Source organism: Rhinopithecus roxellana, chromosome 14 (assembly GCF_007565055.1).
Source record: "Rhinopithecus roxellana isolate Shanxi Qingling chromosome 14, ASM756505v1, whole genome shotgun sequence".
In the NCBI taxonomy this organism is placed as follows: Eukaryota; Metazoa; Chordata; class Mammalia; order Primates; family Cercopithecidae; genus Rhinopithecus; species Rhinopithecus roxellana.
Genome location: NC_044562.1, coordinates 30,122,052 through 30,149,032, shown reverse-complemented (window position 1 = coordinate 30,149,032; position 26,981 = coordinate 30,122,052). Strand labels below are relative to the sequence as shown.

At 55.5% G+C, this 26,981-nt stretch overlaps 1 protein-coding gene across 9 annotated transcripts in view; it reads left to right on the top strand.

Annotated features, from left to right (window-relative positions):
* SPEG (striated muscle enriched protein kinase) overlaps window positions 1–26,981 on the top strand; it is a 59,009-nt gene that overhangs the window by 15,580 nt on the left and 16,448 nt on the right. For 5 of the 9 annotated variants that reach the window (XM_030916955.1, XM_010360311.2, XM_030916956.1 and 2 more), the window contains 15 exons: window positions 649–792; window positions 1,138–1,320; window positions 11,737–11,912; window positions 12,153–12,241; window positions 14,274–14,449; window positions 16,985–17,245; window positions 18,373–18,531; window positions 18,653–18,842; window positions 18,950–19,173; window positions 21,657–21,776; window positions 22,023–22,127; window positions 22,696–22,902; window positions 23,309–23,432; window positions 23,533–23,708; window positions 26,670–26,782. In XM_030916955.1, the coding sequence (XP_030772815.1) occupies window positions 649–792; window positions 1,138–1,320; window positions 11,737–11,912; window positions 12,153–12,241; window positions 14,274–14,449; window positions 16,985–17,245; window positions 18,373–18,531; window positions 18,653–18,842; window positions 18,950–19,173; window positions 21,657–21,776; window positions 22,023–22,127; window positions 22,696–22,902; window positions 23,309–23,432; window positions 23,533–23,708; window positions 26,670–26,782 (2,447 nt within the window). Of the gene's footprint in view, window positions 1–648; window positions 793–1,137; window positions 1,321–2,397; window positions 2,513–10,614; window positions 10,847–11,736; window positions 11,913–12,152; window positions 12,242–14,273; window positions 14,450–15,869; window positions 16,672–16,984; window positions 17,246–18,372; window positions 18,532–18,652; window positions 18,843–18,949; window positions 19,174–21,656; window positions 21,777–22,022; window positions 22,128–22,695; window positions 22,903–23,308; window positions 23,433–23,532; window positions 23,709–26,669; window positions 26,783–26,981 lie in introns of those variants that run through there. The other 4 variants (XM_030916959.1, XM_030916960.1, XM_030916961.1 and 1 more) reach the window with 4 other exon arrangements.

The window sequence follows — 26,981 nt, the reverse complement described above, 5'->3', positions numbered from 1 at the left end:
CTGTGTGTATGAGCTTCCTGTAAGCAGGGACCACATGGTCCTTCCTCTAGTGTTCTTGGTACCCGTACAGTACTCAGTATGCCGGGAGTACAGGGTCACTATTTGGTGAATGGATGAAATCAAATCTGATCTTCGTAGGCCTCTCAGACCGCCTACCATTCACTCTTGTGAATCTGATGGCTTCACACATTTGACAATTCACCTCGTGTTGCCCTGTGCCACCACTGTTATTGCTTAAGTCTTGGGTTGCTATTAGTTTGTGCTTTGTCTGTTTGAAAGCTTGTGCCCCTCCAAGTGCCTTGCACAGGGCGTGGTACGCCATACACGATGGCTGATGTATTAAAGACATATGCAGTGCGGTCCTGTCTTCCTCCAGAAGCCAGCGCTCTAACTGTGGATGAAGTTGAGGAACAGTCAGACTACCATGGAGTCAAGACTGCCCTGACCTGTTTGAGAATGCTCCTTCTGACTTCCTTTGTTCCCTACCGACATTCGGGAGGCAGAACCTGTTCTCCCCCAGTCCCTGCTTTCTAGAAGCCCCTCTGTCTGGGTTTGACTTTCTAGGATGCAGGCCACCAGGACTCCCTCTCCCGCTGTCATCCCTGCAGGGATCATGGCCCCTTATCCCGTTACTCCTGTGTCCCACAGAGTCTTCGGATGACTCCTACGTGTCCGCTGGAGAAGAGCCCCTAGAGGCCCCCATGTTTGAGATCCCCTTGCAGAATGTGGTGGTGGCACCAGGGGCAGATGTGCTGCTCAAGTGTATCGTCACTGCCAACCCCCTGCCCCAAGGTGAGCTCCAGCACTGGGCCAAGGTGAGGTCAAGGTTGGGAGGGGGCATGTGAGAAGGGAAGGGGAGGTTCCCCCTGACTCCTCCAAGGGAGGGGTGGGAAGGAGGGAAATTATCCCCTCCATGGGGCTGCCCTGACTTCTGTGTGTGTTCAGGGACATTTCCCAGGACCCCCGAGAGAGGGGAGGGCAACCTGGGCTTCCTGAAATGAGGGTGGACTTTTCTGGATTCCCTGGGGTGCTGAGAGGAGAGGTTTGGGCTCCTGTGTGGTGTGTGGGGTAGGAGTGAGAGATTCTCGGTGGGTGCCCGTGGGCCGTGGCGAGCTGGGTCCCTGTGCCTTCCCACAGTGTCCTGGCACAAGGATGGGTCAGCGCTGCGCAGCGAGGGCCGCCTCCTCCTCCGGGCTGAGGGTGAGCGGCACACCCTGCTGCTCAGGGAGGCCAGGGCAGCGGACGCCGGAAGCTATATGGCCACTGCCACCAACGAGCTGGGCCAGGCCACCTGTGCCGCCTCACTGACCGTGAGACCCGGTAGGGAGCCCATCAACCCTGGGACTGGGTGGGGGCAAACTGTGACTCTTCCCTGGCCCAGGCCCAATCCCCCTCCCTTCCTACTCTCAGCCTTGAGCTCGGGCTCCCCACCAGCGTGCACAGTCCGTGCAGTTCCTTCTGGATGTCAGCAGCTCTGGTGAAAGCATTTTAAATGGCCCTGGCCTCAGGGCAGGGGCCAAATCCCCAAGGCGCACACAAGGCTGGCCAATTCATGAAGTCAGTGAAATTTGTCTTTAGCCATCCTCTAAATGCCATCCTCCCATGGCATTTCCCTGAACAGGGTCCTATGGGGAAAGCAAATTGTCCTTGAGTTTCCCGGAAAAAGAATCTCTCTGCTCACAGGGCTTAAGAGCCACCATGAGCCTTCTGAAGTCATTTCCCCTGTAAGACAGTCCCCCCTCCCAGTAAAAAGAGATGCTTTCGAGTGCCACAAGCCACTTCCCCCCTCCTTTTCTTGAACCCAAAGTCGTAAAAAGGGTACAGCGAAGAGCACTTCTCAGGGGCTGGCAGTGCTGAGACCGCCTTGTTTTCTATTTTTGTGAAAGCCCTTACTTGGTGTCAGACTACTTTCTTTGGGATTCAGCCCAGTTTCTTTCTGGTTCAGCTGGATCAGTGTCGGTGTACATGGCCAGTTCAGCTCATTCAGCTTGCTGGGCCTGACAATGCACTGACCCCGGGCCTGGGGTTTGGGGAGGTGAGGATGGTCAGGGGTCGTTACAGGAGGAAAACACACTCAACCCTCAAGGGGGTTCCCACTGGGTGACCAGACCTGGTTCAGAGGATCTAGGTTGGGGGACAGTGTGGGGCAGATGAATCTAGTGCTGAGGACATCTGAGCAGTTGCTTAGTGTTCTGGGATGCCTGCGCTGAGAAACTTTGGCGCCCTGAAGGAGGCTGGGATTTAGACCGGCACGGGGAAGGCGGGACATGCCAAGATGGGGAACAGCACACGATGTTCTGTCCCTTTCTTCCATGAAGGGCTGCAGGAGACAAGATGGCAGAGCCTGTGTGCCCGTCCCAGGGCCTCAGCACCTGAGCAGTGAGGGAGTTCTTGATGCATCTGATCACAGTCTCGTGCTCCAACAGAGCCTTTGGTTGCATGGTCTGGCTTGTGCCACTGCAGGTCTTCATCCTCCTTAGCTGCATATCCCTCCCAGGAGCCCATTTTCCAGGTTTTCTCCTCCTCCTACCTCTCCTACCCCGATGAATCATGCCCATCCCTCCACCACATGCTTCTGTCCTTCCATCACCTCCGGGATCTGGCTTCTGACTCAGCTCCCAGCTCCCCTGAGGGGGCCCAGGCCTGGCTCCAGGACTCCGGTCAATACCTGGCTTGGGCTGAAATTTGGCGAGGGGTGGGATGGGGGGTGCCCCGATATTGGCTCAGGGCTGTTTGGGAGCCTTTTAAGGTTGGAAAGGCAGCTTGGGGCGAGGCAGCTGTCAGCCCTTGACTGGGAGTTCTGTATTTGCGGCATAGAACCTCCGGAGCTTCAGTTTCCTCATTTGTAAACCGGAGATAATGACACCATCCTCACGGATGAAAGTGAATGTGTGAACGAGCTTTATGAACTGTAAAGCTGTAGACAAATGTTAGTTGTTAGCGTTATTAACGGGTGATGTTGTGTATAAGAGCTCAGGTTTCTACGAGGATCTGGGAAGTGCCTTATCCTTCTCTGTCCCTTTCTTCAGCCCTGTGAAACCCTGTGCCTTGGGGACTCCACCTCTCCCCTTGGAAGGCCATATCCTGCAGACCCTCCATATTTCCCAGCCCCTGTATCCTCAGCTCATCACAGCATCTCTGCACCTCTGCCCTGGAGAGCCAGAAAGCCTTCATCACATTAGTCTGTTGCATCAGGCATTGCAGCAAGACAGCACCTCCTTAAGTCAGGCTAGCTCGGGGGCCCCAGGACCTGGGGACCAGGCATGTGGATCCAGACTTGGCTCTGGCTGTGTAGAGCAAGCTGACTTTCTTACCCTACAAGGCACTGTTTAGTCCAGAGTGGCTGGATGGGGGCCAGTGGACTTGAGAGCAGCAAAAGTGGGTGGAACCTGGGGATGGCACAGACATCTGGCAAGGGGTAGTCCCAGGCCTGGAGTCTGCAGGGAGTGAGGGGTGGAATCAGGGGAGGGTGTCCAGCAGTTTGCCTGTGGGCCCACTGGGGAGTAGGTAGAGGGAGGCAGTGGGCAGTGTCTTGTGGGAGGAGGCCTGCGTGCAGCCACCGCCCTCTCTTGCTCCTCCCCCTCCCTTTCTTGCTCCTCACCCTCCCCCTGCCCAGTGCTATGGTAACCAGGGCTGGCTGCCCAGTCCCCTGTTGGGGTCCACCCCAATAGGGCCTGCTTTTGAGGGTCTACAGATCTCAATTCCTGGTTGGGAGCCATGGGAACCAGGGAATGGATAACTAGAGAATGCGGCCCCATGGACCGTGGTTTAGGGGGCAGGGTCTGTGCGGGCAGGACCTGGTCCTTACCAGCTCCCCAGTTCCCTCCCATCCTTTCCACCCCACTGAATAATTCTGTTGAGACCACAGTCATTCTCCCAAAGCGGATGTGTGGATGGGGGCGGGTGGCTAGGGAGTGTGAAAAGTGTGCTTAACCAAAGCAAAGCATTCCGCACCGCTGCCCACATCCATCACACAAGTATTTATTGAGTGCCAACTAGGTGCCAAGTGCTACATCTCTCTAAACAGTTTCTTCTGTTTGGAGAGTATCATTGACTTTCTCAAGCCCTTTCACATCTCTTCCTGGCGATAACATTGTGCCATACATATCCCTTGGAGGGACGTGTGACAGGTGGTGACATTCCCATTTTACGGATGAGAAGACAAAAATGTGGATAGGAAAGTGAGGTAGAGTTAGCACCAGGCCAGCAGCCTTTATTTAGCACTTGCAATCTGCCTAGGGATGTTATCAGCAACAAGTGATTTAGGGTGATGGAAGTAACTGCTCATGAAGCAAATAAACTTAGTATGGGGTGCAAATAAAAGTACATGGCCAGGCCGGGTGCGGTGGCTCAAACCTGTAAGCCCAGCATTTTGGGAGGCTGAGGCGGGTGGATACCTGAGGTCAGGAGTTCGAGACCAGCCTGGCCAACACGGCAAAACCTCGTCTCTGCTAAAAATGCAAAAATTAGCCAGGCGTGGTGGCGTATGCCTATCATCCCAGCTACTGTGGAGGCTGAAACAGGAAAATCACTTGAACCCGGGAGGTGGAGGTTGCAATAAGCCAAGATCATGCCACTGCACTCCAGCCTGGGTGATAAAGTGAGACTCTGTCTCATAAATAAATAAATAAATAAATAAGTAAATAAATAAATAAATAATACACGACCAGTTAGCACTTACTGAGTGCTTCGTATATACCAGGCCCTGTGTTGATTGGATTATTTTGTTTAATCCAGCCTTATGAGGTAGGTTCTATTATTATGCCCACATTACGGATGAGGAAACGGAGACTTGGAAAACTTTAGCAAATTACTCTCTGGACACAGTGGCTGACACCTGTAATCCCAGCAGTTTTGTCTGGAGCAGCACTGATCAATAGACATTTCTGTGGTGATGGAGATGCTGTATATGTGCGTGGTCCAGTATGGTAACCCTAGCCACACGTGGTTAGTGAGCACTTGAAATGCAGCTGCAGTGACTGAGGAAGTGCATTTTAAATTTAATTTCATTTTAATAACTGCGTTTAAATAGTCTCAGGTGGCTAGTGGCTGCCTTCTTGGGATGGTCAGCTCTAGGAGCTTAGGGCCAGCTAGAGGCTGGAGCTATGATTTGAAGCACTGTCTTGGTCTCTCAAGCCTGCATTCCTAACCATGACACTATCCCATCCCCTTTCCTGTTGCTCTGAAGAAGTTTGAGATTGAGGTGGAACTGAGCTCATGAGCTCACTGGGAGGGCACCCTCTGTGGGTGGGTCAGACTGGGGGCTTTCTCTCCTTCCTCTGTTGACTCCCCACCTCTGGCACAGCTGTGGTCCTTCTGTTTCCTTGCATGCCTGATGTGAGCACACCCAGCTTCCCCACCATGTGCCTGGAGAGGAGGCCCTCTGGGTGCTGGGCAGGAGGAAGCGGGAATATGGGAGGCCCCATGGGCCTGGGCCTCATCCTGCCACCTCCAGTCCTGCCCTCAACTACAGGTCTCCTATATTTGAGCCCAAGATTCTAGCATTTTCCAGCCAAGACCTTGGCCTCTTCATTGTACCTTAGCTTGTCATGGTTTGTTTGGCGGCAAAGTGAGGATCTTCGTACCAGTCAGGCTACCTACTTGGTGAGGTTCCTGAGGGTCTGTGAGGAGGGCGAGTTGACTCAGGACATTTAGAACAGGGGATATAGCTCATCAAAGCACATTCCAGTCCCACTCATGGAAGCAACATGACCACAGCAGAAAATAGGTTGCTTATTGGGGGCCATGAAAACAAAAACAAGGAAGAAAACCTTGGCATCCATGTCAGTCCCTGTCTTCTCTTGCCCCTGGTCTCTGGCCACCTGTGTCATAGTTACAGATTCTCCCTTGTGATGGTGGTGGCTGCCGATGGGGAGGATGCCACATGGCCCCCATCGTCAGTCCTTGATGGGGGTTTGGACAACACCTGACAAAGCAGTGTGGTGTGGTCCCCTTGCCCAGACTCAGCCCTTCCTCCACCCTCCTGTCTGCCAGAAACAGGCCTGCCTGACAGGTGGCTGCCCCGAGGCTGGTACCTAGAATGGAGGCCATCACTCACAGCCTGTCAGAAGTATGGAGAGCTCATTTACTGTTGTTGCAGCCACTTTTTCTCACCTGGAGCAAACTAACATAATCATATGTAAGAAATTAATCACGACCGGGCACGGTGGCTCACGCCTGTGATCCCAGCACTTTGGGAGGCCAAGCCGGGCAGATCTCGAGGTCAGGCATACAAGACCAGCCTGACCAACATAGTGAAACCCTATCTCTACAAAAAATACAAAAAATTAGCTGGATGTGGTCGTGGGCGCCTGTAATTCCAGCTACTCGGGAGGCTGAGACAGGAGAATCCCTTGAACCCAGGAGGTGGAGGTCGCAGTGAGCCAAGATCGCGCCATTGCACTCCAGCCTGGGCAACAGTGCGAGACTCTGTCTCAAAAAAGAAAAAAAAAAAAGAAAAAGAAAAATTAATCACTTCACTTCTGGGGCTAGGTCAGGCTGACCATGTGAAATGATCTGACAGCTTGTACATTTTGAACTAAGACTGAAACATTCTCAGTCCAAGAGGAAATGTTTATGTCAGCACCCTGTGGAAATGCACACCTCCTGGCCAGCCATGTCCTGCCTTTCCCTGACTTTTCCACAGTGGGGTTACCACAGCAGACGTTTCAAGAACTGCCTGTGGAGGACCTACTGAAACAGCGCATGTGGAGGGCCAGCTGGGAAGGGCTAAGCCACAGGCAAATGCTGGCTATCCTGCAGCCTATCACTCCGTTCCTCAAGAATCATAAGGAGAAAAACTGTTTGTGGACTGGGTCCATGGCTCACACCTGTAGTCCCAGCACTTTGGGGTGCCAAGGCAGGTGGATCACTTGAGGCCAGGAGTTTGAGACAAGTCTGGCCAACATAACGAAACCCTGTCTCTACTAAGAATACAAAAATTAGCCAGGTGTGGTGGTGGGAGCCTGTAATCCCAGCTACTGAGGGAGGCTGAGGCAGGAGAATCGCTTGAACTTCAGAGGTGGAGTTTGCAGTGAGCTGAGATTACGCCAGTGCACTCTAGCCTGGATGACAGAGTGAGACTGTCTCAAAACAAAAAACAGAAACAAAAACAAACCAAAAGAGAATTGTAAGGAGTCCGCCTTGCCTGCAGAGTAAAGGCTGCACACCTTCGGGTGGCCTCTACCATCTGCACCCATAGGGCAAAAGGAGCCAGAGGCCTGAGGCTGGCCCTCGGGTGGCAGTGGGAGGCACGTGCTTGAACAGCGTATGCCCCACTCCTTCTTTACCCAGTTTATAGACAGACAGTTGAGCTATAGTCCTCTGCACACATGCCTTTTGCTTCAAACTTTTCTGCATGCACTTTCCTCTGCCTGTAATACTTTTCCCTTTTTCCTGCAAACTGCAATTTCAATACTGCCTCTTCCTTCAGTTCTCTCTTTTTCCCTGAGCCAAAAGTCATCTCCTGCCTTCTGTACTCCCACGCCCCTTACCTGCTGCTCTCTTGCTACCTGATACTTCCTGCTTGCTCTTATAGTCACCTGTGTATCTGGCTTGTCTTCCCCACCACCCGGAAGGCTCCTGAGGACATGACTGTGTCTTTGCCACTCCTTAGCACTGGCAGCTGTGCCTGGGGGCCCTTCTGGACAGTCAGGGGCTGGGCTGTGTGGACTGCAGAGGTGCATGTGAGGTGACAGTGAGTAGGCAGAGACCCCCATGACTTTTCAAGCCCTTGAACAACATGGGTGACTCACAGAGGTGAGGCTGGGCATGACACCCAGCCACAAGGGTCATGAGGCTCTGCCTATGAGGCAAGCTTGGGAAAAAGACCATGGAGCGGTGGTCCTCAGAGTGAGGCCCCCAGACCAGCAACAACAACCTCACCTGAGTTTGTGTTAGAAATGCAGATTCTTTTTTTTTCCAATGAGCGTTTTGCACTCCTAAGAAATGCAGATTATTGGCCCCAGCCCCCACCTACTGAATCAGTAATTCCGTGAGTGGAGCCCAGCACTCTGTGGTCTAAGGAGCCCTCCAGGTGACTCTGATGAACAGAAAACTTTGAAAACCACTGCCATAGAGTTAGAGATTGTGCCCAAGATGGGAGGCCAGGTCATGCCATGGGAAGCACACAGGCTGTGGAGCCAAACCTCCTAGGTTCAAAGCCCTGCTCTGAGGTTGAATGGCCCAGTGAAGAGGAGCTCAGTGATGGCACCTCTTAGGGCTGTCCTCCTCCCATGTAGGTCAGCAGTGGTCCCTAAGGTTTCATGTACCTAAGAGTCACCTGGGGTGCTTTTTAAAATGCAGTTTCTTGACATCTCATTTCAGAAAATCTAATTCTGCAGGCTGGAGTAAGGTTGAAGAATCTATATTTTATTTTTTATTTTTATTTTTATTTTTATTTTTATTTTTGAGACGGAGTCTCGCTTTTGTCGCCCTGGCTGGAGTGCAGTGGCCAGATCTCAGCTCACTGCAAGCTCCGCCTCCCGGGTTTACGCCATTCTGCTGCCTTAGCCTCCCGAGTAGCTGGGACTACAGACGCGACTACAGACGCCCGCCACCTCACCCGGCTAGTTTTTTTGTGTGTTTTTTAGTAGAGACGGGGTTTCCCTGTGTTAGCCAGGATGGTCTCGATCTCCTGACCTCGTGATCCGCCCGTCTCGGCCTCCCAAAGTGCTGGGATTACAGGCTTGAGCCACTGCGCCCGGCCGAAGAATCTATATTTTAAATGAGCCTGAGGTGGTCCTGATGTGAGTAGGTCAAGTATCATTCTGAGAAGCCCTGAAGCAAAGGGCCGTGTGTGACACCTTTTATGTACTAGATAGTCACAGTAGTGGCTGCAACTCTGTCTATTGTGAGAACACATCAGGGGACACTGAAACAGTTGGGGCCGGTGGATATGCTGGTCTGAGGAGAGGGAGTTCCCTGTGTGCTTCCTAACGCCAGTATTTTCATCAAATGAGTTTGACCTGAGAGTGATGTTGGAAGGGCAGACATGTGCACTGGGTCAGTGTGGGGGACTGAGAGCCAGTGTGAAGGGGTGGTACTTCCGTGGCAGGTTGTTCAGGGCCATTGAGTGTATGTGCTTCTTAGGTTTAGGGGGGCACCTGCCCCCTCCTTCCTGGCTGATGTAACTGTATTTCCCACAGTGAGAGTTGAGTTTGTAGGTGGAGCAGGGCTGGGATGTCAGGGACTGGTTCCAAAGATGGTTTTGGCTATGGGGCCAGGGAAAAAACTAGGTGGCACCAGATTCTGGTATGGAGCCTCAGGAATCCTTGATCAGCCTCCTTGGTCACTCACTTTTGGAGGTGTGGAGGGGCAGGTGCTACTGCCTTGTCTGGAAGAGGCCTGGGCTGCTCTGACAGTCTCTCTCTCCAAGGGGCTTGAGGATAGGGGCTCACTTGGTGACTGGATGCCCTCCAGCATGATGTTCCCCTGGCTACCACCAGGGGTCTCTGAGGCTCCCTGCAAACCTTGACCATCTGGCCTTCAGCTGTGCTTCTGCTCCTGGTCCCTGGGCCCGTGAGCCTCCTCAGTACTGTCCAGCCTGGAGGTGACCCTGGGGCAGGACTCCAGGCTCCACAGAGGGGTAGGACCGCCCACCTGCAGGGCCATGCCTGTGATCTCAGCCATCAGCTGCCTTAAGCACCAAATGCCATTCTGACTTCCCTCCACAACCCTATCTCAAGACAGCCCCCCTGAACAATGGACCCCTCCTCTGCCCGGCCCCCAGCCCTCCTTCCTCACTGGCCATGCTGGCAAACACAGGTCATGGCTTGGGAATGTGTCCCCACGGGGGGTGAGGTGATAGGAAGAGGGAGAAGGACATGTGACCCCTGCTCAACAGCTCCCTTCTCTCAGGCTCCATGTCCAAGCCCCTTCCCCAACCCAGATACAAATGGGTGCTCATGACAAGGGGCCATTTGGGGGAGCCAGCCCCTGCTGTCCTCCCTAGCAGGCCTGATGGGTGGTGGGCAAGTTGCCAACAGGTGCCCAGGGGGAATGGGTAGGAAGGCTGGATGTGGGCTTAGTGCCCTGGGATGGCTGCTGGCCAGACCTTCCATGGCAGGGATGAAGGGGCAGAGGTGGGATGCCCCCTCAGATTCTTCCCCCACCTCTGGGACGGAGGGCAAAGGTCTTGACAGTTCTCTGATTTTTGGGGCCAAAGAAAACAGGTATGCCCTGGCTCTGCAGTGTTTGAGACTCGTTAGCACATTCCCATGTCAGGGATCTTGGTGGTTCCATCAGAGCAAGGGGCAACACAGGGAACATTTCCCACAGGCACCTCCTTTGGTGGATGTGTTGGAACAAATGGATCAGGGCAAGCGTCTCTATTGGCACAGTGCAGTGCCACCCCTCCCCTGTCTTGCGCGGGGACGGAGGCCCCACACCTTGAGTCAAGGCGCTGCAGAGCTGGCTTTGCTCTTGTCAGGGTCCGAAGCTGTAAGGAGAGGAAAGACAGATCCCACGGCCTGGGAGTGAGCAGAGTGGCTAAATCCAGACGGCAGCACTCCGCCCTCCCCTCTCCCCTCTCCTCCCCCTCCACACCAGGGCCCAGGCTGCTTGTGGTCTCGGCAGGCACCAGCTTCCCAGCCAGCTGCCTGCCGGCCTGCCATCCAACCTCCTCCTTCCCCTCCTCAGGCGCCTTCCCCTCCCCCAGGGCCTTCTCCGTGTAGGTCCTCAGCTGGGTCAGCCGAGTGAGTGGGGCTGGGCAGGCTGGACAGGCTGGGCTCCTGCTCCCTGGGGAGACAGGCTGGGGTGGGCAGTGGGCAGGCAGCAGAAGGGCCTGGTGCCAGGGCCGAGCCTTCAGGACAGGCGCAGGCTGGGTGTCTGTGTGCAGAGCCTCGGGGTGAGTTGGGGTACAGCCCTGCTGAGGGCTTGGGGTGGAGGGACCTGGGGGAGAAGCCAGGGGGCTGTGGCAGTTTCATGTCTGTATTTGGCAGTCGGATAGGAGCCAGCTCAGCGAGACTGGGCCCCTGGCCAGTTGCAGGGGAGGGCGTCAGGGCCCTGGGGACACCCCTCCCCCAAGGCTGACTCTGGTGCCCCCCTCCTCTTACCCAGGCTGAGTTGCCCTTTTCTGTGGATGACTCCAGCTCTGTTTTTGTATCCCTCGAGCGTTCGGGGGTGCAGGCTGTAGGGCTGTGGCCAATAGGTGCCCCTGGGGTTTGCACGGCAGGAAGCTGAGAAGGGAAAGGGGGAGGGGCAGGCTAGATGGTGCCACCTCATTGGCCCTGGACCGAGGTCAGGATGTGTCTTGTCTGTGGTGTGTGTTCCTCTGCACCAGGCCCAGCTTGCCCAAGAAATGGGCGTCCTAGCCATGCTGCTCCAGGGTTCCATAGACCTGCACCCCCTGCTTTCGGAGCCTGCAGTTGGTTGTTTAGGCCCCTAGTCCATGTCAGGAATGTGGGTTCCCTGCTCCAGTGGAATTCTCCTGCCAGGCTCAGGAGTGGCCCCTCTGCTGCCCAAACCCTTTGTCCCAGGCCTTTCCCTATGGTGTCCCCTCCTGGGAGGATCAGCAGGGTCGGTGTTGGCAGAGCCAGTGGCAGACGAGGTTCCAGGGGCTCAGGGAAGGGAAGCAGCTGGGTGAGGTCACAGGAGCCTGGGGGGTGAAGTCAGGGCAGGGCCGGGCCGGCCTGTGGGGAGCTGCCGCAACTCCTGGTCTCTGGGCGACATTCCAGCCAGCTCTCCCAGGCTCTCTGCGTGCCTTCGTCCCTGGCAGCTATCTTTGTCTCTCTCCAGGTGGATCTACATCCCCTTTCAGCAGCCCCATCACCTCTGACGAGGAGTACCTGAGCCCTCCAGAGGAGTTTCCAGAGCCTGGGGAGACCTGGCCTCGAACCCCCACCATGAAGCCCAGTCCCAGCCAGAACCGCCGTTCTTCTGACACTGGCTCTAAGGCACCCCCCACCTTCAAGGTCAGACCCCTGAGGCTGGGGCCCAGCCTCCTGTGTGCCCCCATTCCTTTGGGTGACCCCTTGTTCTTGGGGCCATGCTTAGGCACCAGCAAGAGCTGGAACTTGGCTCTCATTCAAACTCTCTTACCCAGAGCCAGTCTCTGGCTGTGGAAGAGGCCTCTGTCTCAGATTCCACAGCCCCCAGGACCCAAGGCTCTGCCCTGACTGTCTCTCCCTGACACTTTGGGGTACCCCCTTCAGGTCTCACTTATGGACCAGTCAGTAAGAGAAGGCCAAGATGTCATCATGAGCATCCGTGTGCAGGGGGAACCCAAGCCTGTGGTCTCCTGGTGAGTAGCCGCACTTCCCACCACCCACCAGCGACTCTATGCTAGGCTTGGCTCTGGGAGGTCTGGCTTTGGGTGGAAGAAAATGGAACCTTGGTGGGCTTCCCCATAATCTGCCTCGGGAGCCTCATCTTAGGGACAGCAGTGTACTCCCCCTGGCACCCTGTCCCTTGCCCCACGTTCCAGGCTTATTTAGGGCTTCCCCTTCTGGGGAGGGGTTTGGGTCTCATGTCTGTCCATTTGGGATAAATGACTGGGCATGGTGGCTGAAGCCTGTAATCCCAGCATTTTGAGAGGTAAGGTGAGTGGATCACTTGAGGCCAGGAGTTTGAGACCAGCCTGGCCAACATGGTGAAACCCTGTCTCTACTAAAAATACAAAAAAATTAGCCAAATGTGGTGGTGCATGCCTGTAATCCCAGCTACTTGGGAGGCTGAGGCGAGAGGATCACTTGACCTTGTGAGGTGGAAGCTGTAGTGAGCTGAGATCACACCACTGCACTCCAGCCTGGGTGACAGAGTGAGACCCTGTCTCAAAAACAAAAACACCCCCCTCCCCAAATTGGCAAGTAGCAAGAGATTTCAGAGGCCAAGGAAGGAGGATTGCTTGAGCCAAGGAATTCAAGACCAGCCTGGGCAACATAGTGAGACTGTCTCTACAAAAAATTGTTTAAAAATTAGCTGGACACGGTAGTACATGCCTGTAGACCCAGTTACTTGTGAGGGTGAGGAGGAGGATCACTGGAGCCCAGGAGTTTGAGGTTGCGGTGAGCTATGATCACGCCACTGCACTCCAGCCTGGACAATATAGTGAGATCCTGTTGCTGGGAAAAAAAAAAAAAAAAAAGCACACAACAATTTGTTTCTGAGCTGCCAGCAGCCCAGAGTTCAATGTGGGTCTAAGCGGAGGGGCCTTGCTCATCCCAGGTGCCTGGAACATGGATTACTTAGTTTGCTAATTTTTTATTGCTTTGAGTTCTGTTTTTCATTTTTAATTGATTGGTCCCCACTGTGATTTTGTTTTTGTTTTTGTTTTTTTATAAGATGGAGTTTCACTCTTGTCGCCCAGGCTGGAGTGCAGTGGTATGATCTGGGCTCAATGCAACCTCCGCCTCCTGGGTTCAAGGGATTCTCCTGCCTCAGCCTCCTTAGTAGCTGGGTGCCACCACACCTAGCTAATTTTGTATTTTTTGTAGAGGCAGGGTTTCTGGTCAGGCTGGTCTCGAACTCCTGACCTCAGGTGATCCACTCACCTTGGCCTCCGAAAGTGCTGGGATTACAGGCATGAGCCACCGTGCCCAGCCCCAACTGTTTTTTTTTTTTTTTTTTTTTAACATTGTAAGTTTTTTCATATCCCTTTTGGGAAGTGGGAAAGCTACCTATCCATTATAAATAAATAAAAATAAGAAATGGGGAAGTTTAAGAATTATTAAGAGCTAAATAGGGCCAGGCATAAGGGCTCAATGCCTGTAATCCCAGCACTTTGGGAAGCCAAGAGAGGAGGATCATTTGAGCCCAGGAGTTCAAGACCAGTGTGGGCAACATGATGAAACCCTGTATCTACAAAAAATACAAAAATTAGGGGGGCATGGTGGCGGTGACTGTAGTCCCAGCTACTCAGGAGGCTGAGGTAGGGGGATCGCTTGAACCTGGGGAGGTAGAAGTTGCAGTGAGCTGTGATCGTGCCACTGTACTCCAGCCTGGGTGACAAAGTGAAACCCTGTTTAAAAAAAGAAAGAAATAAAAGAAAAAAGAGCTAAATAGCACGGCTCCACTCTGAGTGCAGCAGGGTTCTGAGAAGGGAGAGCTCCCAGGCAGTTAGAAGTGACCTGGAAGCTCCTAGAGGCGGGTGGGATGGCAGAGCGGGGGTAAAAACCTAGCCCTGGAAACCAGGGATGCCTACGTTCGGTGGGACAGATCTGGGGACTGGGCAAACTGCACAGGGAAGGAGAGGCCTACACAGTGCTGCAGCCCAGTTCCTGTGCACGCAGATCAGGCTCCTGGGTCCTGGGACTGAGTTCTCGCCCCTCTGACAGGCTAAGAAACCGCCAGCCCGTGCGCCCAGACCAGCGGCGCTTTGCGGAGGAGGCTGAGGGTGGGCTGTGCCGGCTGCGGATCCTGGCTGCAGAGCGTGGCGATGCTGGCTTCTACACTTGCAAAGCGGTCAATGAGTATGGCGCTCGGCAATGCGAGGCCCGCTTGGAGGTCCGAGGTGAGTACCTTATTTCTCCATGAACGCCCACCTGGCCCTGGCCCCTTCCTGCCCCCACGGTCTGCTCTCAGGCAGCCTCAGTTAGAGGATGCCACCACTGAAAGGGCCTTAAGGGGTCCCTAGTCCAGCTGCTTATATTATTGTTGAGTGAACCAAAGCCCAGAGACAGGAAGTGACCTGCCCAGCACAGAATAATGCTGCACAGCACATTATTCTGTGCTCAGCTTACTACACAACACCACCTTCCCTGTTGCTCCATCACGGAGCCCTGGTGGCTGCCAGAGACCCTGCACCTGCCACTGGCCAAGCTCTCTCCACACTCTTCTGAGCCTTTGTCACCCTGCTCTGCCCAGGACCCTCCCTCATCCCCCTCCCCCTCTCCTCTCACCCCTTTGCCCACCCTCCCATCCCATTGCTGTGCAGAAGTTACTGTGAGGTAGCGGTGGGGAGAGTCTGGTGGCTGGACCCGTTCGGAGGGGCCCTTGGGGTGGCTTAGGCTTGGAGCATCACAGGGACCCTAGGGTGCCAGGGTGAGCACCGCTGTGACGTGTGAAGAGGCCTAGGCCCTCAGAGCCTGGGGCATTATGTGAAGGGGCTGTCTCAGGCAGCAGGAATGACAGGCCCTGGCTAGGGGGCCCTCGAGGGCTGTGGATTTTCCTCCCCGAAGGCCACAACCGTTTATCTTGCCTTCCACCTCACCCTTCGCCTGAATGGCTCCTTGCTTCCTCTCCTCGATTCTCACTCAGCCCCCAGCCCCTGACCTTCCCTAAGACTCAGAGCTCGGACCCTGACAGTCATCGTCCCTCTGCTGGCCCCCTTGCCTCAGTTCCCCTCCTCTGTGCCCGCCGTTCCTGTAGTTGCCACTTCCTTGGTCTCCAGATTCTTCAGCCTTCCTCCTCGGCCTGCTTCCTCTCCAGGGCCTGGCTCTGCCTCACTTCTCTGTATTAACCCGTGTCTCGGTGCTTCTTTCTCTTGGGGATTCCTTCTGACACCCCCAGGCTTCGGGATGCTCCTGATCCCATGGATGCCTGGTTGCCTGGGGTCTCTGCCTGCCCAGGAACCCCGAGGAACCAGTCTCTGACTAGCTGCCGGGCCCTCCCAGCCCAGAGCTGACCTTGGGGGAACCAAGAGTGGCAGTGCTTCCCTGGCAGTGTGAGAGGCAGCCCTCTATGCAGAAGGGACCTAGCCAGGTCTGCGTGACTGTGCGTGCATGTGTGCGTGTGCGTGTGCATGTGCATACATGCGTGTGTGTGCATGTGTGCGTATGCATGTGTGTGTGCGTGTGTATGTGCGCGTGCGTGTGCGTGCATGTGTGTGTGTGTGCACGGGTGTGTGTGTGCATGTGTGTGTGTGTGCGCGCGCGTGCGCGTATGCTGCACTAACCTGCCGCTTGCTGACTGAGGTTTTTGTCTGTACACAGGCGAGTGAGCTCAGGGGGCCACCTGCGCTCCCCCCGCTACCCTCCGAGCCGCGCCCCTGTCTCAGGCACCTCTCGGACCTCGCTGTGTTTCACTGCCTCCTGCCCACAGACCCAGGCCCGCCGGCCCGGACCCGTCCCAGCCTCCCCTCCCCACCCCATGCAGCCCCCAGGGGGATAGCCCATGGGCCCCTGTGTATCCTCCCTCCCCAAGTGGACACATGGCTGTGCAGGCCAGGAGGCCCACAGATGGACTGAGTGCTGGGAAGGGGCGGCTGTGAGGGGTATCATCCCCCCGAGTCTCTCCCTGAAGGGGAGCACCGGGCGAGTGCATGTGCTACTGCTGCTACAGGCCTGTCTATCTGTTTGTCTGTCTGTGTGTCTGTGACAGTCAGGGAAGGATGCCTCTGAGCTAAGGTGGGGTGAGACAGAATGGGAGAGATTAGGGCATGGCGTGGAGGGGCCCAAGGAGCAGGGGCTGTTGACAAGGACCTTACCAGGAGAGGTTAGGACACTGACCATTCTAGTGGGTTTCAAATGGCACAACACTTTGTATTCCACAAAAGACCAAAAGCCAGAGGCCCCAGGCTCTGTGCTGATGAACAGCCTGGCTGAGCCATGGCCCTGGCAGGTTTAGGGACCATTTGGGTCTCCCTCCTTCCCTGTCAGGGCTGGGGGTGCTCTGTCTGGGAATGAGGGAGTTAACCAGGTTTGGTGCAGGAGCAGGGGCAAGGGGCCACTGTAGTGAGTGTGGAGAGATTTGGAAACACCTATTTCTTAACTCAAATAAAGTCCAGTTTGTACCCAGGTGGTGTGTTGTGTTTTTTTTTCCCCCGCCGCTGTCTCTGCCACCACGTGGCCCTCTCGGTTTCCCCTCCCTCAGTTCCCTCTTGCCTCCATGAGTTACCCTCCCTGGCCTAGCTTGGATTGACATCTTGAAGCCAGGTCTGGGCATGCCTTGCTGTCCTGGCCAGGTGGGTGGGCTTTCCCCATCTTCAGAGAACAAAATGCATCTCTCTCTCTGTGTCTGTCTGTCTCTCTGTGCGTGCATATGTGTGTCTCCCTCACCCTGTGTGTCTCTGCTCTGTGCGTGGCCCCCGTGGCTGCTTTCCCCTCAGCACACCCTGAAAGCCGGTCCCTGGCCGTGCTGGCCCCCCTGCAGGACGTGGACGTGGGGGCCGGGGAGATGGCGCTGTTTGAGTGCCTGGTGGCGGGGCCCACTGATGTGGAGGTGGATTGGCTGTGCCGTGGCCGCCTGCTGCAGCCTGCACTGCTCAAATGCAAGATGCATTTTGATGGCCGCAAATGCAAGCTGCTGCTTACATCTGTACATGAGGACGACAGTGGCGTCTACACCTGCAAGCTCAGCACAGCCAAAGGTAACTCCCCACTCAGGCCTTAGGGCTGCTGTGGGTGCCTAAGAGCTGGAGGGAGGGGACTGGAGGTGCAGAATAAGATGCCCGGGAAACAGAGCTCCAACCCCTAGGGGAAGTGTAGGGGGTGGGAGCTAGTACACTGCCCTGGCCTCAGTAAAATAAGCACTTAGAATAGTGCGTAGCACAAAGGAAAGGCCGCAACATGGTTAACTGTTCCTAGGAGGGAATGTGTCTGCTGAGGTGAATGTGGGTTCCAATGCCTGCCCTGCAAGTCACCAGCCACACAACTTTGAACAAGTCACTTCATCTCTCTGAGCTTTAGCCTGTTCATCTGTAGAACAGGGATGGTGATCATGCCTCCTTTGTAGAAGGATTGGTAGGATTAATGAGATAGTGTATGTGAAGAACGAAGCACAGGGCCTGTCAAAGGGCCTTTCCAGGAGAGGGTAGGGCACCGACCATTCCAGAAATGGGTTTCAAATGGCACACCTGCTTAATAAATGCCAGCCATTGTTACCAGTGATGCTATCTCTGACCTGGGCCTGCCCTCATGGAAGGGCAGAGATGATGGCACCTGCCTCGCCACGTTGTGGATGATGAAGACCTAAGCAGAAGCTGGAGGGGCTTTCGAAGCAGGAGGGTGCATCGAGTCAGCATAAGGGACCCTTATCTCTTCCAGAAGCTTCTTTGGAGTTTGGTAGAGTGGGGCCAAGGGGCATCTGCTCTGGGTCTGGGGCAGGTGGCTAGGAGCATGGGCATGATTCCAGCACAGAGGAGAATTCTGAGATGGAGATGGAAGAGGGGTGGGCTGGGCTTCTAGGACCCTGTCAGAGCTGGGCTGTGCTTCATCCAGGGTGGGCAGAGTGGGGGGAAGAGGGGAGAGCTGGGGCCAGGCCCTGGGCTCCTATGAAGTCCCCAGCCCACATGGCAACCTGCGCCCACCCTTGCTGACTTCCACCCTCTCGAGAAGGTCTGGTCTCTGGATCTGTGCCTACTGCCTCCCCTGGGTACCCAGAGCCTTTGCTGGGCTCTGCCCAGGCTCCAGCTTCAGCCTTAGGTCAGGAGTGGCGGGTTGGGATGCCTGGGCCTCCTTGGCCTTCCCTATCTTTGAGCTGCCCCCTGACCCCCAGATGAGCTGACCTGCAGTGCCCGGCTGACCGTGCGGCCCTCATTGGCACCCCTGTTCACACGGCTGCTGGAAGATGTGGAGGTGTTGGAGGGCCGAGCTGCCCGCTTCGACTGCAAGATCAGCGGCACCCCACCCCCTGTTGTTACCTGGACTCATTTTGGTACGGCCCCTATGCTGCAGGTGTTGAGGGCCCCCCAAGGGTCCAGGCAGGGATGGGGTACACCCAGAGGGCAGGGCCTGTCACTGTGCCTGCTCTGCATTCCCACCCCTCCCTCCTGCAGGCCGCCCCATGGAGGAGAGTGAGAACTTGCGGCTACGGCAGGACGGGGGTCTACACTCACTGTACATTGCCCATGTGGGCAGCGAGGACGAGGGGCTCTATGCGGTCAGTGCTGTTAACACCTATGGCCAGGCCCACTGCTCAGCCCAGCTGTATGTAGAAGAGCCCCGGACAGCCGCCTCAGGCCCCAGGTACCACCGGGGCCCCACATGATGCCGGGGCTCCCTGTGAGGGGCCAGCCCAGCCCTGGGGTGGGAGGCATGGCCCTGGGCCTCTGGGCAGCCGTATGGTCTTGCAGCTCGAAGCTGGAGAAGATGCCATCCATTCCCGAGGAGCCAGAGCAGGGTGAGCTGGAGCGGCTGTCCATTCCCGACTTCCTGCGGCCACTGCAGGACCTGGAGGTGGGACTGGCCAAGGAGGCCATGCTAGAGTGCCAGGTGACCGGCCTGCCCTACCCCACCATCAGCTGGTTCCACAATGGCCACCGCATCCAGAGCAGTGACGACCGGCGCATGACACAGTGTACGTGTCTGGGAAGGACCCCAGGAGTGTCCCCTGCAGCATCCTCTTGGTTTGCATTGCCCTGCCCCTCTCCCCAGCTTTCCCCAGGCCTTCCCTCTGTAGCCTGACCAGGGACAGGGCACCTGGGGGAAGGGAACCCAGAGGGACTGTGAGGTCATTGCCTCCCCTGCAAGCCCGCACAGCACAGCACTCATCTGCTGAGTCACCCCTCGGTGCCTGTTAGCACTGACTGGGCAGGTAGTACAGCCTGCTGCTAACCTGCATGGGGCCCATGAGCAAGTTACAGAAGCCCTCCGTGCCTCAGTTTCTCATCTGTAATTGGGTTGTTATGAGACTAAATCAGTTAATACATATAAGCCCTAGAGCAGGGCCTGACACCTGGCAAGCAGTCGGGAGGTGTGACGCCTCACTGTTCCTGTTTTAGTAGCCATTATCATCAGCGGTGGTACTTCCTGGAGACATTGCAATGAAAAACCAGGTGCGGGCAGTGTCTGGCATGGAAAGGGTGCTCTGCCCAGGGTTGTTAACAAATAGCAAATAAAGAAGAAGGGGCCAGGGGAGACAGAGGAACGTATTTGGGTTGGTGTCCTCTCAGCCTGGGACATTTTCTCATGGGAGCATCTCAGTTCCAACCTTGAAGGAATCTGAGTCTTGTGTGAGAAGGTCTGCCCACCTCCCATAAGACAGTGCCCACTCTGACCCACGACGGTTTCCTCTTACGGCTGCAACATGACAGAGATCACCTTCATTAAGTGCTTTCTAAGTGCCAGGCCCTGAGAGCTAAAGGTGTGACAAGGACCATCTTACCTTGCCACAGGCCTATAAGGTGGGTACTATTAGCCCCATTTACAGATGGGGAAACTGAGGCTTAAAGAGATACAGGAAGCTGCCCAGAGGCAAGAAAGGACTGTCTGACCCTGGTGCCCAGCTCCTAACCAGATGTCCCTGTCACCCATGCTACATTCTCCCTGCCCGCCTGCCCGCCCATCTCCAGTGATGCCACCCCTGCTCCTACCCCTGCCCACAGCCTCCCATGACTGTCATTCTCAGCAGCAGGCATCCCTGTCTCCCAGTCTGCTCTGAGGTCCTGGGTGAGTGTCTGTCTCAGGATATGAGCTGGCGTCTCCGCTTCTGCCTGTATCTGGGGTCACTGGCAGCCCTTGGCTTCTCTTCTCTTATAAATAGTGTCAGCAGAGATAAATGAATGGGTGACTGTTCTATGCGGAGATAACTGCAAAGAGAAGGGAGGGGTGTCTGGGGACAGCCCTGACACAAAGGAGGACAGTGCAGGCCTCCTCTCTGTGTCCTCGCCAGAGACAGCCTCCTTATCATCCAGGGAGCAGGGAGTAGAGAAAGAGCTTTGGAATCACATGGAACCAAGGTCAAGCCATCATTTATTAGCCGTGTGACCTTGACCAAGTCAATATCTCTGACCTCATTGGTAAAATGGGGATAATTTTGTAGAGTTGTTGCGAGGATTCCAGGTGGGGAAAGCATGTCAGGTACCTGGCACAGGCTGGACACAGAGCAGGCAACTCTTGTAATATATCATCATAGAATATATTTGGCACTTACTGTGTGTGAGGTTCTGGGTCTGGTGGGACAAGCAGATCTGACAAAGTCAGCCCTGTCTTTAAGGAGCTTGCAGGCCAGGTCAGGAGCTGTGACTTATACAAGAGGAAGAGCCCCCACCCATGAAAAGCAGTGTGGGCCAGTGCCCATCGATGTGCAGGCGAGAGGGTTGGGGTCCTGGGAGGAGTCCGAGGATGAGGGGCAGAGAGCGGGCCAGAGGCAGAGGGCTTCATGGGCTGCACCCACTTGAACTATGTCTTGAAGGACAAGGAAACCTCAGGTAAGAGGAGAGCATTCCACAAGGGAGGAATGTTGTGAGCAATGACCTGGAGGTGGAACTCAGAGGCTCGTTCAGGGGCCTGATGGTTTGCCAGCATCAAGATGCAGAGGAGCAGCAGAGATGTGGCTGGCAGGGAGTTCGGGTTGAGGGCTTTGCCGCCCTCCTGGAGGGCTTCCCTGCAGCTGTGCTGGAGACAGAATGGCAGTGGCCTGGGGATGGAGAAGAAGGGCTTAGGGGAGGGGCCTTGGGAACAAAGCCTTGTTCGAGTTTTGACATAGAGGTTGTGACCCTGCAGAGGTGGGGAGACGAGGGGCCAGTCAACAGGGACAGGGACCCCAGAGGGTGCCCAGTGTAGGAGGAAGAGAAGATGATAAGTTGCCTGGCCTGACACACTGGAGGAACAGACCAGAGGGGTCAGGGCAGATGTAGACTTGGAAGCCAGGTCGGGCCGGGACCCGGAGTTTGCTGTGGATGCACTTCCTGCTGCCTGTCCCATCCTTGCCCCATCCTTCCCCACTTGCCTCCTCCCTACAGTGGATGGGGATGAGGGACCAGGCCCAGGATGGCATAGGCCTACCCCTCAAGGTATCCTCCAGGTTCAGGCCCAGTGTCACTGTCCCTTCCCCACCAGACAGGGATGTCCATCGCTTGGTGTTCCCTGCCGTGGGGCCTCAGCACGCCGGTGTCTACAAGAGCGTCATCGCCAACAAGCTGGGCAAAGCTGCCTGCTATGCCCACCTGTATGTCACAGGTGAGGCAGGCACCCTCGTGGTCAGCTGCATGCACAGCCTGGCCTCTGGCACTACCTGGGGGCTCAGGGAAAGGGACCTCTACATCAGTTCCCTTCCCCTCCATCCCCTGGGGATCCCCCCATCTTGCCCTTGCCCCTGCCCCTGCGGCTGAGACCCCAGGCCCTAGACTCCTGCCCTGAGGCTTGGTGATCCTGTGGGGCTGTTGGGCCCTTGGACCCAGCAGACATTTGACCTGTGGCTTTCAGATGTGGTCCCAGGCCCTCCAGATGGTGCCCCGCAGGTGGTGGCTGTGACGGGGAGAATGGTCACACTCACATGGAACCCCCCCAGGAGTCTGGACATGGCCATCGGTGGGTCAGGGCTGCACAGGGCCATGGGTGGGGAAGGGGTGTGGACAGGGCAGGCTCAGGCAGGGCACCATAGGGGCCAGACCCCAGAAGCGGATGGGCAGGGCAGGAGCTGATGGAATGCTGGCAGGAACAGCTTTGCCCGTCTTCTCTCCATGGTGCATGGTGCTCTCGCTCTGGGTCGGGAGAGGAGGCACGGGGCACTGCCACATTCCCTTCCCATTCTCAGAGGGACTGGGTGCCTGGGTCGGGACTTGCAAATGCCCTCTCCTCCTCTTGTCCAGGATCTCCTCCCACTCTGCCTCAGTTTCCCTGCCTCAGGTATCAAGGAATTAGAGTTCAATTCCAGCCCCATCTGTGCCTGTAACTGGTATCTTCTTGGCTCTAAACCTCCCAGGGAAGTTGCTGGGCAAGAGCAAGAGCAGATGGGGGGACAGGCAGGAAGCAACAGCAGGGACTGAGGCATGTCCTCAGAGCAGACTAATAATGAGTTCCAGGGTCCCAGTCCAGCTGGATGGGGAGGGGGTGCTGCTCCTATAACACCAGCCTCTAGTAGCTCCTCTCCCACCAGACCCGGACTCCCTAACGTACACAGTGCAGCACCAGGTGCTAGGCTCGGACCAGTGGACGGCACTGGTCACAGGCCTGCGGGAGCCAGGGTGGGCAGCCACGGGGCTGCGTAAGGGGGTCCAGCACATCTTCCGGGTCCTCAGCACCACTATCAAGAGCAGCAGCAAGCCCTCGCCCCCTTCTGAGCCTGTGCAACTGCTGGAGCACGGTGAGCCTGGGTGCTCCTGTTGGGTGGGAGTGGGAGATGCTGGGATGGGGAACAGGGCCCTGGGGTGGAAGCTCAAGGGCTGGCCTGGACATGGTAACTGGCAGGAGCAGCCAGGCTGGGCAGGACCTTGTCCCATCTACACACTTCCTTCTCCCTCCTGAAAGCAGCAGGACACAGTGGCCGAAGCTCAGGCTTTGGGATCGGGCCTGCTGGGGTCCAACCCCACAACCCCAGCTTTGCCGCTCCCTGGCTGTGTTCCCTGGACAAATCGCTAAAGCTCTCTGAGCTTCAGCTTCCCCATCTATAAAAATGGAGCTCAAGTGTTGATGAGGGGTGTTAAAGGAGTGGTGTGTGCTGAGGACCTGGCGTCAAGCCCAGCACAGAGCCTGAGCTCTCCTCCTCCCAGGCCCACCCCTGGAGGAGGCCCCTGCTGTGCTGGACAAACCGGACATCGTGTATGTGGTGGAGGGACAGCCCGCCAGTGTCACCGTCACATTCAACCATGTGGAAGCCCAGGTCGTCTGGAGGAGGTGGGCCCCTTTCCCACATGTGGCTGCCCAGGTCTGGCCCAGCCTGGCCAGAATTCCCTGGGGCAAGATCTGGATGACCTCCCTGTCATGTGTCCCTTAGCTGCCGAGGGGCCCTCCTAGAAGCACGGGCAGGTGTGTACGAGCTGAGCCAGCCAGATGATGACCAGTACTGTCTTCGGATCTGCCGGGTGAGCCGCCGGGACATGGGGGCCGTCACCTGCACTGCCCGAAACCGTCACGGCACGCAGACCTGCTCAGTCACATTGGAGCTGGCAGGTGGGTGACAGCGGGTCCTTCTTCCTAGCCTCCCTCCAAGGCCCAAAGCTCTCTCCTCACACCCTCAGGTACACAACCAGCCTGACACTGCTGCAGATCCAAACCCATGTCCTTCAGTCAGGCCTGTCCATGTCATGGCTATACAAATACCATACTAGTAATAATGACAACAATCATACTAATAAGATTTATTGGCCAGGCGCGGTGGCTCATGCCTGTAATCTCAGCACTTTGGGAGTCTGACATGGGTGGATTACCTGAGGTCAGGAGTTTGTGACCAGCCTCACCAACATGGTGAAACCCTGTCTCTACTAAAAATACAAAAATTAGCTGGGCGTGGTGGTGGGCGCCAGTAGTCCCAGCTACTTGGGAGGGTGAGGCAGGAGAATCACTTGAACCTCGGAAGCAGAGGTTGCAGTGAGCCGAGATTGTGCCATTGTACTCCAGCCTGGGCAACAAGAGCAAAACTCAGTCTCAAAAAAAAAAAAAAAAAAAAAAAAGATGGATTGAGCCTAATGTGTGCCAGTCTCAGTAGCACTTTATGTGTATTGCCTCATTTAATGTTTACATCAGCCTTGTGAGATGGGATTGGTTATTATCTCCATTTGACAGATGAGGAGACTGAGGCTGAGGCTAAGAGTAACTGGCCCAAGTTCGCAGAACCTAATAAGTACAGGACTGGGTTCAAGTGCGGCTGCCTGACTCCTAGCTCCTGTGTTAAACATAATAGGAAATAGTATCTCAGATATAACAAACATGAGAAGACCAAGTTGGTTTTTAAAGAAACCCGTGAACACATCTTATCACCAGACTGCCAGCCCTGAGGATCCTGGTGGCCCTTTGGCACAAGCGTGTTTGACAGAGCCTCCCAATGTTTGCAGCAAGAATTCTTTTTTCTTTTTTTGAGACAGTCGTCTCACTCTGTCACCCACACCATCTTGGCTTACTGCAACCTCCACCTCCCAGGTTCGAGTGATTCTTGTGCCTCAGGCTGCCAAGTAACTGGGACTACAAGCATGCACAACCACACCCAGCTAATTTTTGTATTTTTAGTAGAGATGGGGTTTTGCTATGTTGGCCAGGTGGGTTTTGAACTCCCGGCCTCGAACTCCTGGCCTCAAGTAATCCGTCCACCTCGGGTTCCCAAAGTGCTGAGATTATAGGTGTGAGCCACCGCACCGGGCCTTAGGATTCTTTTTATAATTTCTCCTTTAAAGATGTAGTCTCTCAACTAGTTGCTATCTAATGCATTAGGTAGTAACTGTTTGGTTTTCTAATTTGTTAATTAACTCTAGACATATGTAACTGCCACTCAGAACTCTTGATCAACATAGGCTAAGCAGGGTTACCTGCTGAATAAATACAATTCCAACCAAAAGCAAAGAAAGTGACATTTTACTTAGAACAGGCAATCTTATCATGGGTAAATGGACATTTTCTGGTGCTTTCAAAAAACCATTGAAGCTCACTTGAAACTTGCAGGTGCTTTGACCTTCACAGACTGCCCCTACCACATCCCAGTCCATGGGGGATAGGATTCCTAGAGGGGAGGGGAGGCGTCTGTGAAGTGGAAGAGAAGTGGCAATAGGGTGTGTAACGAAGAGACAGAGAACCCTTCCGGCCCTGCTGTGAAGATGGTGGGTGGCTGGGTGTTCTTTTAAGTGTCTCCCTCCTTGCCTGTCCTGTTCCTAGCACTCTCCACTCAGTCACCACTTTACTCCTTGACAGTTCATCTTCAGGACTCACCTTTCTTCCTACATATAGGAGGAACCCTGAAGTTTGGGGGGCCCCTGGCCCTCAGAGCCCTGCAGCACAGCCTAGCTGGAACAGTGACTGATGGAGCCCCATTTGAGCCCAGTCAGCCAGGGCTCAGATGGAGCTGGGGCTTGCACTGACACCCCTATTCCACTAGACCCCATCCCGCCACACCCAGAGAGGGCAAGTGGAGTGGTGGCCCCCTTCCTCCATGTCAACCCCACTGCAGTGTCTTCCCCACCCCCAGGATGGCCTCCCCCCATTGTCTGTGTGCCTGTGAAGGGTGGGGGTCCACACCTGGCCACCTTGCCTTCCCAAGTGCCTGACTCATCCTACTTCTCAAGCTGAGATGCTCAAACATGCTGGGGTGGTGGGTGGGGGCTGGCGGAGGACACCTGGAAGTCACAGTCTCCTTTGCAAAGCACATTGCAATATGTATTTAATTTCATCATGAGAATTAGAAGCTGCTTCACCAGGAAATCATATGACCACGTGATATGTATGGAGAATGAAATCACAACCACATGTGGGAGATAGAGTCCATTTCTAGACGGTTTGGTATTTGGGGGTTACTTGTTTGTTCATCTTGCCATCTCCCAGGTGCTATTAATAGAAGCTCCTCTAAACATTTTTCAAAGATTCAGAGGAAAAACTCCAAGATAGAGGCAATGCCATCCATGAGCTTAATTCAGGGTCACAGGCTGAGCCACCTGCAGGGACCAAGTTCAGGTAGTCAGAAGCCCCCGGGTGGCCCTGTGAAGAAGGGCGGCCACCCACAGGGGGCAGCATTGAGCCGCTCCTCGCCCGCGGATTCATGCAGTGACGGGAGCGACACAGGATGGCCAGTCCTGATTTTTCAAGAGAGGCAGGAAATCCAGATTTCTTTTGTGTGTGAAAATCTCCTAATTTCAAAGCTGCCAAATTAATACTGAAGGTCGAACAAAGCAAGCCTGCACCTTGTGCCAGGTTTCCTGAGATTTGGAGAACATCACGTTTGGATTTACGGGGGCGGGGGCGCTTGGTCCAGGCGGGGAACTCTGTTGTCCCAGTTGGTGGGGGGTGGGGGACGGTGGCTTGCTGGGAGGCGGGGATCTAGCGTTCTGCCTGAGCCAGTCGCTGATGGGGGCTCTAGGGAGGGGCTGAGGAGGCAGGGTAAAGCTGACCCTCTGCCCCCTCTCTTCCCACTCCCATCCCCATGTGTTTCAGAGGCCCCTCGGTTTGAGTCCATCATGGAGGACGTGGAGGTGGGGGCTGGGGAAACTGCTCGCTTTGCCGTGGTGGTTGAGGGAAAACCACTGCCGGACATCATGTGGTACAAGGTCAGAGTGTGCTGATGGCTGATCCTGGGAGGGAGAGGAGGGGCTCCCTGGGGGCGTGGGAGGGTCCTGGGAGGCTTAGAAGGGCGGAGCCCGGGCGGAGGCGTGGTTAGGAGGAGGAAAGGGGATGCAGACGATTGACTAGCTGAGGGGCGCAGGGCTTTCTGTGGAAGATAAGGGAGGAGCTGATTCTGGGTACTGG